Raw genomic sequence first — 14,737 nt, 5'->3', positions numbered from 1 at the left:
TTAGAAAATATTTTCTCTTCCTGGAAGAATGTTGTCTGTGACTATGTTAGCATTTAAATGCTAACATGAAGTAGACATGTTTAAACTCTGGAATACTTGAAAACCTTTAGAAACAGTTAAAAATTACCTTTTTATTAAAAAGAAAACCACAGACCTGTTTCCATCTTTTGTGTACACTATTCTTTTTTTTTGTTGCTCAGTCATGGGTCTTGAACTCTGGGCCTGGGCACTGTCCCTGAGCTCTTCAGCTCAAGGCTAGCTCTCTACCACTTGAGCCACAGTGCCACTTACGTGTACACTATTCTCAAAGAAAACTTTTTCAAACTTCTTAATTCAGGAAATTGACATTAGAGAGAGCTTTTAGGTTCTCTCCCTCCCCACAAGTCATCCCAACTTATGAATTGAAGAGAAATGCTAGAACTTTAGATATTGGAACCAAAACACAAAATAGGATATTGAAACATTCTTAACTTTATTGTATGCAAGACTCATTATGACTTATTTAGAAGGCAGTCAATCTAGCATATGGAACAAGAGTATACTTTTTGTTGTTGTTGGTCATGGCACTTGAACACAGGGCCTGGGCGCTATCCCTGAGCACTTTTGCTTAAGGTTAGCACTTACCACTTTGAGTCACAATTCTACTTCCTGCTTTCTGGTGGTTAATTGGAGATAAGGGTCTCAAAGACTTACCTGCTCCAGCTGGCTTGGCATCACAATCCTCAGATCTCAGCCTCCTGGGTAGCTAGGATTACAGGTGTGAGCCACCAGTGAGTAGCAGGAGTATAACATTTTACTAAGTGTGCCAGATGACCTGGGGAAACACACCTGAAAGCATTCTCCCAAAGTAGCCCATCACTGTGCTCATGACCTTGATCTGGATTATTTGCTTCATTGCTAATCAAAAGAGATGGTTGCCCGAGTAGTGGTGTTCCTGTGCAAACTCTACAATAATTGGCCTCTGTAGATTTTTTTTAAATTGTCAAGTTGATATACGGAGGGTTATGGTTACATACATAAGGTAATGAGTACATTTCTTTTGAACATTGTTACTCCCTCCCTCATTTTTCTCCCACTTTCCCTCACCTCCAATTGCCCTCTCTCCAAGTTGTAAAGTTAATTTCCAACATAGAGTCTTGTGAATATCACTGTTACTTTGGTTCACCCTTTGTCCTTTGTCTCACCATTTTGTTATTCCTCTTCCTTCCCCAATTCAGATAAATGTATATTCAAGACACAGGACACCAAAATCAAATACAGTGACAGCAGGGGATAAAGCAAAGGAAAAACAAGAAATGAAAGAAAAAAGAACTAACTTCATGCAGTACATTAAAAAAACAACAACAACAAAGAAAAACTTCTTGCTTCCATGTCTTGGACTTCATTTTATTTAGCATCATCTTATATGGCCATATGTACATAGCTATTGTGCTATTGTGATCTCTGCTAGGACTATCCTAGACATATACTAATTATTACAAATGAGGGAAACCATGGAGTTTATGTTTCTTTGGGTCTGGCTATTTCACTTAATATGATTTTTTCCAAGTCTTTCCACACAGATTTCTTAGAATAAAGAAGGCTTAGAAATAGTAACTTCCAAACAAGACTAGAATTTCTCCTTGATGTGGCAAATTTGATAACATTGTATGGGGCTGGAGGTTGAAGGAAAAGGAACTAAGCATGTTGGCTTGTTTCCATGCAGTCTGGTTGCTGCTTGGGGAACAAGTAGAGACCCATTGGGCCTTGGAAGTTCTCTTGCTAAAATTGAAAATGCATTACCTCAGGATTTCTGAAAGAGGAAAAGTAGTTTCTACCCAGAGTGGTTTCAGTCTGTGACTTAAGAGCCCGGCAGTGAAAAGCAGGGCACACTTTGTGTGTTTAAACCCCAAGGGGAGCTGCTACCTCTCAGCCGTCAACCTGAGGGAACTTATTTCCTTTCCTTATGGCTCAGTATTCCTGTCCTTGGGACTGGCTTTGTAACAGTAACTCTGATGGAGTGAGGTGTCTGAATAAGAAAGCATAAGAAAATCAATCAAACCTATTCCTGGAACACAAAGCATAGATTCTTGGTCCTTGGCCTGGTTGCATTTCTTTGAAGTCTTTACTCTCTGTTTTTCCTACTTCTTCACTAATTTTTGAAACCTGATTTTATCTGACTTTTTTTTTTCATTTTAACAATATTTAAAACTTGAAAGCTTTAGGAGTTAGGAGCTATCAGCAGATGGTTATGTGTCATAATGTTTATCCTCCCAAAACCTGTACTGTACCCAAAACCCCTCCTGCCTGCTCAGTTTATCAGATTTAAGAAACTGATTTAGGTCCAGCATCCGTACTGACCCTGACCCACTTTGGAGCAATACTGGGGCTTGGAAAAAAGGCCTTACACATTAAAAATTTTTAAATCGTTACTATAAAGGTGATATACAAAGCTGTTATAGTTATGTAAGTCAGTAATGACAACATTTCTTTTAGGGCAATGTCATCCCTTCCCTCACACTCTTTCATAGCTTTTTCACTCAAGGTTGTTATTCAGCCACTTGAGCCATAGATCCACTTCTGGTATTTTGCTGGTTAAGTGGAGATAAAACTCACATGTACCTTTCTGCCCATGCTGGCTTCAAACTGCATTATTCAAATTTCAGCCTCTTGAATAGCTAGGATTACAGATGTAAGTTGGACCATAGTTTTGGCAGAATTACCTAGAGAACCAAATTATGATAAACATTAAGGGGAAAAAATCCAAACAGTTTTTAAGTCTCCATTTGCAATATAATTTAATCTGAATAATTTTTTATTGTACTCTGTGGTACATGTGAATAAATGCTTTTGTTTTTGCATTAGCAAAAATGCAGATAAAATGGTACCATTTGCAAGTGAGTCTTGATCACTTTTCTTGAAGAATATTTTTACTTGTTATTTTTGGTTTTGATAAGTTTTATTAGGGTATAGTTTATAGATAATACAATAGACATTTTGTTGTGTTTAATCAATATATACATATTCAGGTAACTTTACCATTAAAAGCTAAATAACACTTCTCTTTCACACTTTCAAAAAATTATAAAACATATACCTTATTAATATAAATAAATGTACATCATTGTCAGTTGTTGTAGTTACCAGGAAGAGTATGGGTTCCAGCACTTGCTGCAAATGTCCATTTCTTCTAGCTCTTTTCTGCTACCCTACTATGATGTTATTTCTTTCTGACCCAAGTATTATTTTTTTCCGCATGGGAAGAGACAGACTTCAATCAACCAATTGTAGTTTTGCTAGAGCCATTCCCCCACCCATTACTGTTATTATTATTTATTTTATTTTATTTTTGGTGCCGATACTTGGGCTTGAGGTCAGGGCCTAGGCATTGTCTCTTAGTATTTTCACACAGGGATTAATTAGATGATGAGAATTAATTAGAGATGAGAATTTCATACTTTTCTTCCAGGGCTGGCTTTGAACTTTGATTCTGATTCTCAGATCTCAGCCACCTTAGTAGCTAGGATTACAGATCTGAGCCACCTGTGTATAACACCCAGGATTCTTTTTGTTCTTTGTTTTTTGTTTCTACCATATAGCTTGGATCATTCTTCTTGTTATTCTCATCTACTCTGTACTTGAATACAGTGTGAATTGTATTGAATACAGAGAAAAACCATGCTGTTTTAATCTTTCAAAAGTTCATTATAGGGGCTGGGAAGGTAGCTCAGTGGTAGAGTGCTTGCCTTGCATGCATGAGGCCCTGGGTTCAATTCCTTAGCACCACATAAATAGAAAAAGCCGGAAGTGGTATTGTGACTCAAGTGGTAGAGTGTTCGCCTTGAGCTGAGGAGCTGAGGGACAGTGCCCAGGCCCAGAGTTCAAGCCTTACAAGCAACCAAAAAAAAAAAATAGTTCATTATAACATCTGGCACACAAAGCTCCTCATCTATATCTTCTACTTCAACCATTGAGTCTTGTTTTAAAAAAACATGTTTTCTAGATGTTTTCTGCTTCAATAAAGTAGATTAGACAAGGTAACAATTATGCCATCTTCAAGCCAATAGTTTTATCCTTCTCAGCCTGGGTTTTCCCTTTATCATTGTAGCAGGAAACAGTCAGATAAACCCTTGCATGTATTCTTGGCACTTTTGTGAGGAGACATGTTAAGGAACCTTTAGGTGATTTAGCTAGAGATTAATCCTTGCTTTTCCTTTTTGTTCCCTGACCTTGCCTCCATTCAGCAATGTTCTCTGTGCATTTTGTGTACTTTCCTGACCCTCTCATATAGTTCTTAGCAAAAGTTGGGAAAGTTGTGTTCTTTGAAGAAAATTAAAAGTTCAGACATGATGTGTGAGACTACCATTTCTTGAGCCTACTAGAACCCTTTCCCAAGGACTTTCTGTTTCCCTCTAAAATGTGTTCAGCCCATGTTGAAAATACTTTAGAATTGGAAAAAATTCAAAATCTTTCTTTTTTCCCTTTTTTAAATCAAATTTATTTTAAACTAATACTTGAAAACAAAAAAAATTGTACATGTTCATAGGGCAACATGATTTTTCTATACATATATATTCTGTAATATTTAAGTCAGGTTAAACATGCCCCTTGAAATTTTATGACAGAAAGCATTCACAGTTATTACATTTCACAATGTATGGTACATTGTTGATTTCTGTGGTTACCTCACTTGGCACTGGTCAATAGCACATCAGAACTTCTTTCTCTTGTCTAGCTGTAACTTAATACTCACTGATCAGAGATTAGCCCTGATTATTATTCATTGTGTATGAAATATTGTTGGTGTACAGTATGAGAAATAATCTGTGAAAATAATAATAATAATGTGTACCAGTGGCTCATGCCTTTAATTGTAACTACTCAGGAAGCTGAAAATTGGAGGATTATGGTTCCAAGACAGTCTGTGCAGAAAAGTTCTAAAAACTCTGTCTCTAGTTAACTATCAAAATGTTTGACTAGAGGGATGGATTAAGTAGAAGAGCATCAGATATGAATAAGACAGCCTAGTAATAGGTCTAGGTCCCTGAGTTCAGCCCCAGCACACACACACACACACACACACACACACACACACACACACACACCAAAGAAATGGTGAAATCTAGCCTAATGTAGAACAATAGGTGAACCCTTTTTCTCCTTTTAATTTTAAATTTGTCTTCTTTGTAGATTTAGCCAATATACAAATAAACTATACTGAAGCTTTTTTAATACCTGGACTAAGATCTAATGATGGAAGAGATAAGCAGTGTAAGGATGTGTGTGTGTGTGTGTGTGTGTGTGTGTGTGTGTGTGTGTGTGTGTGTGTGTGTGTGTGTGTGTGTGTGTGTGTGTGAGAGAGAGAGAGAGAGAGAGAGAGAGAGAGAGAGAGTCCAACTTGGGAAATTGAGCCTAGAAATTCTGGGTGGCCTTGGCGCCATGACACAATCTAATGTGAATTGTTTAGGGAAGAATTCTTAAAGGAAGTCAGCTCTACTTCTTGTGTCACTTAGAATACAAACTTAATAGATAAGTGTGTTTAAAATTTTTCTTGTTACGTTGTTAACCTGGCTTTATTATAACTGCTTGAGAAATATGGGAAAACATTGTGTTTTGGTAAGTTGCACAGCTGTTCAGTGAAACATTTGATCCTGAGAAAGTATTAGTGGCTGGAATCATTGCCTTGTCCCTGTTCCTTTCAAAGAGTTCCTTCCAGTCACTTCATAGAGTGGAATTTTGTAGGCCCACAAAAGATTTCCTACCCTTAACCAATTATCTACCCAATTACAGGTAAAGAAATTGAGACCCAAAGAGGAAAATTAGCTGGCTTAAAATCACATATGTAGAAAAGATATACACATTGCTACTCTGGTCTGCCCAGTATCTTTCTGACTCTTGAGAAGCTATTTTATCTCTGTATCACATTTATTTCTCAAATCTACTTCAGAAAGATATCTCTGTTTAAATTTTCGTTGATCATGTACAGGTGAAGTCTAAGCAGCTTTTTTTCAGCCACTTACAAAATTGTTTCTATAAGGGAGATTCATAGATTCAAAAGACATATTCACAAGAGAAAATCATGCAGACCTATTTAACATAATTTTATGTGACAGAAAAGCCTTGGTAAGGAAATGAAACTCCACAGAAATATTTAAACCTGTGTGCTGTTATGTAGGAGAATGTTAACAGATGGTCATGAGGAAATACGAAAGGGAAGAGGTATTATCTTATGTTTGTAACAAATTTAGCATGCTCTGTCTGTTCAGAATATTCTCTGTGATAAGATTGTTACTTTCCTCCTGGCGTAAGTGGGGGTACCTCTCACAGGAGAGCATCATGGCCTACTTTAGAGAAGGTCAGAAATCTTTCCTTAGTTTTGTCCTGCTTCAGGGAAAAGGGCAGGAAGAAAGCCAGAAAGATCTCCCTGCTTCTGTTGCTTTCCAGTATGTTAATGTAGCATGTTTTGGGGTAGTGTTCTTTGAACCTCATTGTTTCTCTCCCCCATCTCCTCTATGTTTATTGATTATTATGATAGAGAACATGGCAGCTTCTTTATTTTGTCAGAAGTAGAATCTTGATGGAATCAGACTTTGAAGGTTTGGGGTCATTACCACAAATGGTACTTTTTTGTTTTACACACAAGAAAATAAAGAAAAGAAAAGAACGCACTTTACTAATAAATTTTAGACTTCATATGGTAATTTCAATAATTGGAACAGGTTGACTTTTATTTTATTTTTGCCAGTCCTGGGGCTTGAATTCAGGGTCTGGGAGATGTCCCTGAGCCTCTTTGTACTCAAGGATATTGCTCTACCACTTGAGCCATAGTACCACTTCCAGTTTTTTCTGGGAAGTTTATTGGAGTTAAGAGTCTCAGGAACTTTTCTGCTCTGGCTGGCTTTGGATCTCAGTCCTCAGATCTTACTCTCTCAAATCACTAGGATTACAGGCATGAGCCACTGGTGTCTGGCTGGCTTTTATTTTTAATTATAGGTAGTTCTTTCCTGTAATTTTTCTCAATCACTGTGGGTTTATTTTCGATCATCGAACAAGGGAAGGAGAGGACCTTGAATAGTTTTTTCTAGCAAAAATTGAATTTGTGTTTTTGAATGTTACTTATCGACCTGGTGAGACGACTTGGGAGGTGATCATTACTAACAGCGTTTGTTTGATATACCAGGAGAGACAGTCACTGGATGCCCAGCATAGCTGTCACCTGTGGCACATGAATGCAGAGGCCCTTCCAGAATGGATAACCTGCCTGGTACAAAGAGTAAGTTTCTTCATTTTGAGGTAAAGTAGGAATATACAACCACTGAAATATCTTTGTCCTCCTTTTAGAGCTTGTGTCTTTGATATGTTGTTTTCAAAACACATGAGCAGGGGCTGGGAAGGTGGCTTAGTGGTAGAGCGCTTGCCTTGCATGCCTGAGGCCCTGGGTTTGATTCCTCAGCACCACATAAGAAAAAAGAAAAAAGCCGGAAGTGGCGCTGTGGCTCAAGTGGTAGAGCACTAGCCTTGAGCTGAAGAGCTGAGGGACAGTGCCCAGGCCCAGAGTTCAGGCCCCACAACTGGACCCAAACAACAACAACAAAAGACACATGAGCAGGGTGGTGACATCTGACTATACCTACTGGATTGTTCACTGTAACCGGGGCATTCGTGGCACTTTTCTGTCTCAGGTTTTGAACTTGGTGTTTTCTCTTCTTTAAATGTTCCTCCAATAGGTACACATCCAGTTCTCACATTTCTACATTTTTTTAAATTATTGAGACCTTGCCTAGCCAACTATCAACTGTCCCTTCTTACTTTATCCTTCTATCTTCCCCAATTTTATTATATACCTCTCTATACTCTCTAGACCATTTACACTGTAATACTCATTACTTGCAAATATACCCAAGCATGTATATGACACAATATATACTTCAATATACACGCATAAATACATTTATACCACACACATAACATATACACACAGAGATTACTTACTTTGTAAACCACTTAGTTACCATAGTAGGACTCAGAGAATTTTGTAGTTTGGTCATTAGTATATCCTCAGCACCTAGAATAGAGTCAAACATAAACATAATCTGTATAAGTAATAACTCTTACTAGTATAACCAAAATGAAAATACTAAAAAAAAAAAGAAAAGAAAATACTACATGTTAAGAAGTTGCATGTTTTTTCTCATATGTGGAAGCTAGAATTAGTTTATAAATATGTAAGTAAATGCTTTGAGTGGTATGCAAATATACATGTATTTATTACCTGAAACAGGCTAGATTTAGGGGAGAACTTAGAGTAATTTCTTAGAACGGCTAAATTGAAGTTCAACAAAATAAACACCAGGAAAGAGGTACTTGAAAGAGGTTGGGTGGTGGCAAGGGAAGGAGAGTAGATTAGTGAAGACAAGAAGAAGAAAAGAATACAGTTGTTTTCTCGTTTTTGTTTTTTTGTTTTAAAGCAGTGCATTTCCTGCAACATTAAGAAAAGTGTAGGATGGAATGGGTTGGGAAAGATAGGTGAAAATCTTGAAAGGGGTGACATTGATGAAGACCCATTGTATTCCTAACCTGCTTTGTTGTAAGAGCAAGAACTCATCTTGTTAATATGATAGTTACTTTCGCACAATATAAAATGCCTTTTAGAAATTACATGGTTTTTGGAGAAATATAATTACTTTCTCCATTGAATAGCTTATATTTTGGTTTAAAAAATAGCCCTTAAGTTTTAGTAGATATCTCTGTATCCATTCTCACACTGTAATAATTTCTGGGAGAATGCCCAGTGTACAGCTGGTAAAGTGTCCTGAACTTTATAAGGCATATTAGAATACTACAGATACTCCATTTCCTTTGGGGAAAAGATAAGTTTAAGGAGAGTTCATCATTAATTTCTAACCCACGTCTGGAAAATGCACCATGTGATGTATGCAGTCAAGATCTTTGGGTTGCCTGTAAAAAGCCAGGAAGATCTTTATTCTGTTGGTTGGGAAGTTTCCCTCCCCCGTGCTTGGTATGCAAGAAGGGTATCAAAACAGACACTTTTCTGTGAGATTTTACTTGCAAATGAAGCTCTGTAGACTAATTTGCTTCCTAGTTTCATGGAGTATTTCTCTTCATTAGTTCACACTGTATCCATATTCAACCTATTGTTTAAGAGACACTCTTTTGGAAATTTTAGGCATATGGTTGGTTAGGCATGATTTGCAATATGTTATCATTCTAGAACGTTGTTTCTGCTTATCTCTATTAGAATGCTTGTTTCCATTTGCTGTTCTGTCTGCTAATCAGAAAACAGAAAGCTAGTCTTTTCTGTAGCATTAAAAACTTCCATGGGGTTGGCTTTTGTCTTTTCTTTTTTTCCCCCCTAAACTCACATTCTCTCTGGCTACGTTACAATGAAAGCATTGTCTTCCTTTTCTTTTATTACCTGTAGGCCCAGTGGACAGTTGGAAAACTGAATTGCCCTTTTTGTGGGGCTCGCTTAGGGGGCTTTAATTTTGTCAGCGCTCCAAAATGTTCCTGTGGCCAGCTTGCAGCTGTCCATCTCTCTAAGAGCCGGACTGATTATCAACCAGCACAGGCAGACGGACTAATGAGACCATCGCTGAAATCCATGTCACATCCCAGAGTTCAGTCAGGTTGTGACAAGAAAACTCTGCCAACAGGTGGTAGCTCCAAAACCAGAAACCATAAGCTTTTAAATATGGCCCAAAATAATAATGGTCTTGGAAGATTAACAGAAGCACTCTGCCTAGAGGTACGGGCCACATACTTTGAGATGAAGAATGAAAAACTGCTCTTCAAAACGTCAGATCCCAAATACCAGCGTTTTGTTCCCCAGCTGGTGACTGGCAGATGCACAAGAGCGTTTCATAGGAAATCACATAGTTTAGATTTGAACATCAGTGAGAAACGGACTTTATTACCCACTTTGTACCAAATACATAGTAAGATTACAGCTTACCCCAGGCTAAATGAAACACAGCCCATCGACCTTTCAGGACTGCCTTTACAGTCTAGTAAAAATAGCTGTTCTTTTCAGAATCCATCCCGTTTTGATCCTAATATGCTGCTTCAAAGGTTTTCAGTGGCTTCCCGTGAGACCCAGACACAAAGAGGAGAATTTCAGTGTGGACTAGAAGCTTCTTCAGTGTACTCTGACCACACTACTAATACCAGCAACCTGACTTTTGTGATGGATCTGCCCTCCACTGGGAGGAGCATGCTGGAGGCCTCAGAGCAAGAAGAACAGCTGTCTCCTCTGGACTTTCTGCATTCCGCCAGTTTTTCACTAGGCACCATTAACCAAAGGCTGAATAAAAGAGAAAGAAGCAAGTTGAGGAGTCTGAGAAGGAAGCAACGGAGGCATGAAAGATGGCTACAGAAGCAGGTAATGTTAATGTTATTTTAAAAAAGGAAAGAAAAAGAAATTTACTAACAATTCTGCATTTGTAAATAGTGGGGCTTGAAGCATACAGCTAACTTTGAACAACTATATTACAGAAACGCGGTTTTAATGTTGGAAGCGACAGTTTTCTCTAGGTACATTTAATAATCATGTATCCCTATTATAACTCGCAATGTGTAATCATTTCTGTGCTTCACATATGGTTAGAAACAACCTCTCTTGCTGTTTTTTAGTTTCCAATTTTGAGGTTTCAAGAGGGAACTAAACATGTCATGATATTGAGACTGGATGGCTTATTATAAATATTTTTAATTTATTACATGCTGTCCTGGCTTTGCAGCAATTTTAGGTTGAGTTGAAACAAATGTTTCTCTAAATCTAATCAACGTTGTTCACTTTTCATCATGCTTATTTTAATCAGATATTTTCAAGGAACCTTATTTAATTATGTGCCTAGGGATACAGGTGTGATCATGAAAGTAATTGTGCCAAATTATAAATGTTACTCAAAGGATAATTTCCCCTTTCTGTGATTTTTGTAGGAGTGTTTGCTTCTCTATTATTTGAACTCTTGCACTTCCAGAGAATGAGCTCAGGGTTATGTGTGACAGACCAAGTAGTAAGTTTTAGATTCTACAGAAGCCAACTTACACACTGACTGAAGTGCTATGAATATTTGGAAGTTTGAGGACTTGTCTGTTTCTCAATAAACATTGCTTCGCAAACTTCGTTCTTACCTTCTTACCTGTTTCTTACTAATCAATGGTAGTTCTTGTTAATTTGTGTGTTGAATATTAACAATACCCAGAGACTTAAAATACATAAAGCAGCAATTTTGTCTAATAATTCACTGTAAGACAGCTGAGTGAATTTTTCCTGATATTATCCAAAACAAAAAACAGTGCAATGAATGCTTCAGTCAGATTTGGATATGTTTTACATATTTTAGTTAGATAGTATAGTATTATTAGAGATAATTGTGTCTTGTATTTTTGGCTGGTTAGTATAGGAGCACTTCAGTTTTTAAAAAATAAATGATGGTTAATGTGGTCAGTAGTTTTCAGAAATGAATATATTTTAGCATCATTAGATATAATATAATTGATTGAACCCATGAAATTCAAACTATTTGAGAAGTTGACTTCTACCTAAATAAGTTACAGATGATCATGTGTTGAGTATTCAGAAAAAAATAACTTAAAAACAGAGCCCCATTATAAAGGAGAAATATGAATTATCTTATAAATAGACATGTAAAAAAAGCATGAAAGCTATACTTACTCTATTCTGACAATATATGCAGATAACATCTTTGAAATTAAGTAAATGTGTTTAATTCTAGGGATAAATCCTTTTGAAAACCTCAACTGTATTAAAAACTATTTTAAAGCATAGAAATGTTCAGTTTACACAGTTTAGAGGATGACAATAGCAAAGGGAAATTTTTAATAGATAACATTATTTTTATTCATTCATATACCTATAATTTGACCAATCTGCTTAGCTAATTAATTTTTTGTGAACATTTATTGAATGTTTGTTTAGGATACCAGTGCATTGCTTAATGATTTCACTATAGATTTTGTGTTTGCTGTTGTTGTTTTGTTTTTTGGTGGTGCTAGGGATTGAACTCAGGGTTTTGTGCATCCTAAGTAAATGCTCTACTGTTGAGCCACATCTCTAGCCCCAGATTCTACCCCTTTTACATGAGAAGACAAACAATAGTTACCATAAGTTTTGATCATCTTTAATGTTTCATTGTTTAATGGAAACAAAAATTAGCTATTCTTAAAACAGGTTTTGTGGCTTTTCGCTATTCAGTTTTTACTTTCTCATCTATTCTGGAAACCACCCTTGCCAGTACAGTTTGTGAATGTTCTCTGCCATTCTGTAGGTTGTGTCTACATCCTGCTGATTGTTTCCTTTACGGTACAAAAGCTACTGAGCCTGATACACTCCCATCTGTCTAGATTTTTTTTTTTGTATTTTCTGTGCTTTGAGAATCTTATTCCAAAAATGTCTGCTCATTCCGATGTCCTCGAATGTTTCTCCTATGCTTTCTCTCAGTAGTTTAATAATTTCAGGCCTAGCTTTAAAAGTCTTTCATCCATTTTGAGTTGATTTTTGAAACTGTTAGAGAAAGGGTCTAATTTTGCCGGGTGCCGGTGGTTCACACCTGTAATCCTAGCTACTCAGGAGGCTGAGATCTGAGGATCACGGTGCAATGCTACCCAGGGCAAGAAAGTCCATGAGACTCTCTTATCTCCAATAAACCATTAGAAAACCAGAAATGGCGCTGTGGCTCAAGTGATAGAGCATTAGCCTTGAGTTCAAGAGTGCAGAGACAGTACCCAAGCCCAGAGTTTAAGCCCCACAACCAACAAAAAAAGAAAGAAAGAAAGAAAAGAAATGAAAAGGGTCTCATTTTATTCTTTTATACTGTGGGTGTCAGATTTGCCCAGCACTACTTACTGATCTTTCCCTAATGTGTGTATTGTCACCTTTGTTAAAGATCCATTGACTGTCAATGTATTGGTTAATATGTATGTCTCAATTCTATTTGTGTATTTGTTCTTTTTTATATATACATTTTTATTGTAAATACTGTACAGAGGGCTTACACTTACATGAGGAAGGTATTTAGTACATTTCCTATCCAGCATTATTGCCTCCTCCTTTGTTTTACCCCTACCATCCCCCGCATCCCCCAGTTCTTTTCAACATAGTGTTTTGTACATCTCATTGTTACAATGGTCAACCTGTAATCCCTATTTAAGCATTTTGTTTTTTCCCTTCCCCTCCCCAAATTAGAAAAGTGTATATACAAGATACAGGGCACTGAAATCAAATACAGTGAAAACGAGTTATAAGTGGGGGAGGAACATACAAAAGAAACAAAAAAATCACATAGTACATTATAAGTACATTAAGAAGAACAGCGACAAAGATAAAACCTCTTGTGTCCCTATCTTGGGGTTCATTTCGCAGCAATCTCACTTTTGGGCATTTACCCAAATGATCACAAACAAGGCTATACTAAAGCTACCAGCACAACTATGTTTGTTGCAGCATTATTTACCATGTCTACTTGTTCTTACAACACGTTGCTTTATTAGAGCTTTGTATATATTTTGAAGTGAGGTCACATAATGCCTTTTACTTTGATTTTTTTTGGTTCAAGATGGTTTTGGTGTGTGTGTGTGTGTGTGTGTGTGTGTGTGTGTGTGTGTGTGTCTGTGTGTGTCTGTGTGTGTCTGTGTGTGTGTGTCTGTGTGTGTGTGTCTGTGTGTGTGTCTGTGTGTGTGTGTGTGTGTGTGTGTGTGTGTGTGTGTGTGTGTTTCTGCAAATTTTAAGGTATTTTCTACTTCTGGGAAAAATATTATTGGTACTTTAATAGGTATTACATATATTTGGTACTGTACTGGGATTTGAACTCAGGACCTGTGCTCTTGCTTAGCTTTTTCACTCAAGGATGGTACTCAACCACTTTAACCATATTTCCTCTTCCTCTTCCAGTTTTTTGTTAAGAATTGGAAGATAAGAGTTTCTCAGATTTATCTGCCAAGGCTGACTTCAAATGATAATCTCAGCCTCCTGAAAGGCTAGGATTACAAGGATGAGCCATCAATGCCCTAAATATTGACATTTTAATCCTCTCTTTCAATCTATGAACACAGGCTGTCTTTTCATGTTCTCATGTGATCATCAACTTTATGTTTTATAGTTTTTGTTGTGGGGAGCATATTAATTTTTTATTTTTTAAAAATTATCAGAAAGTTTATTGTTTCATACATAAACAGTTTTGACACAGGATGACTCAGTACAATCAGAGCTTAAATTCTTTTCTATTTTTTTCCCTCAGTACTGAGGTTGGAACTAGCCTTGTGCTTACTAGCCAGGTGCTCTTGAGCTACAATCTTACTCTTTTTGCTTTAGTTGTATTTTAAATAGTCTTTCATTTATACCCAGCTCCAGTTTGAACTATGACTCTTCTATTTATATTTTCTGATAGCTGGGATGATGGGAGCACATTGTTTAATTTTACTAAAACATGATTACAGTTTACTGAATTGATTTCATGGCCAACTATTGAATTATGACTCATAATTGATTTAAAAAAAACCCTATACTACAAAACAGTGAAACACTGGTAAACCAAGATACCTGGAGACTTTCTGTCCGAAAGTGGATGTTCTGTGGAAGTGTTTTGATAGGCTTAAGCAATTTCTTTTTCTTGCTTTAACAATAATTTTGTTGTTATTAGTAAAGTGTTGTACAGAGGAGTTACCATTTCATAAGTCATGTAATGAGTTCATTTCTTTTTAGACCATGTCACCCTTT

At 36.8% G+C, this 14,737-nt stretch overlaps 1 protein-coding gene across 5 annotated transcripts in view; it reads left to right on the top strand.

Annotated features, from left to right (window-relative positions):
* Positions 1-14,737, top strand: part of LOC138833034 (E3 ubiquitin-protein ligase RNF180-like) — a 131,454-nt gene that overhangs the window by 25,974 nt on the left and 90,743 nt on the right. For all 5 annotated transcript variants that reach the window (XM_070031397.1, XM_070031396.1, XM_070031398.1 and 2 more), the window contains exons 3-4: positions 7,160-7,252; positions 9,422-10,378. In XM_070031397.1, the coding sequence (XP_069887498.1) occupies positions 7,160-7,252; positions 9,422-10,378 (1,050 nt within the window). The remainder of the gene's footprint in view (positions 1-7,159; positions 7,253-9,421; positions 10,379-14,737) is intronic.

This window comes from Dipodomys merriami, unplaced genomic scaffold (assembly GCF_024711535.1).
Source record: "Dipodomys merriami isolate MVZ:Mamm:240054 unplaced genomic scaffold, mDipMer1.0.p SCAF_20, whole genome shotgun sequence".
NCBI lineage: Eukaryota > Metazoa > Chordata > Mammalia > Rodentia > Heteromyidae > Dipodomys > Dipodomys merriami.
Note: the sequence above shows the minus strand (reverse complement) of the source record. Positions and strands in the feature narration are given on the sequence as shown.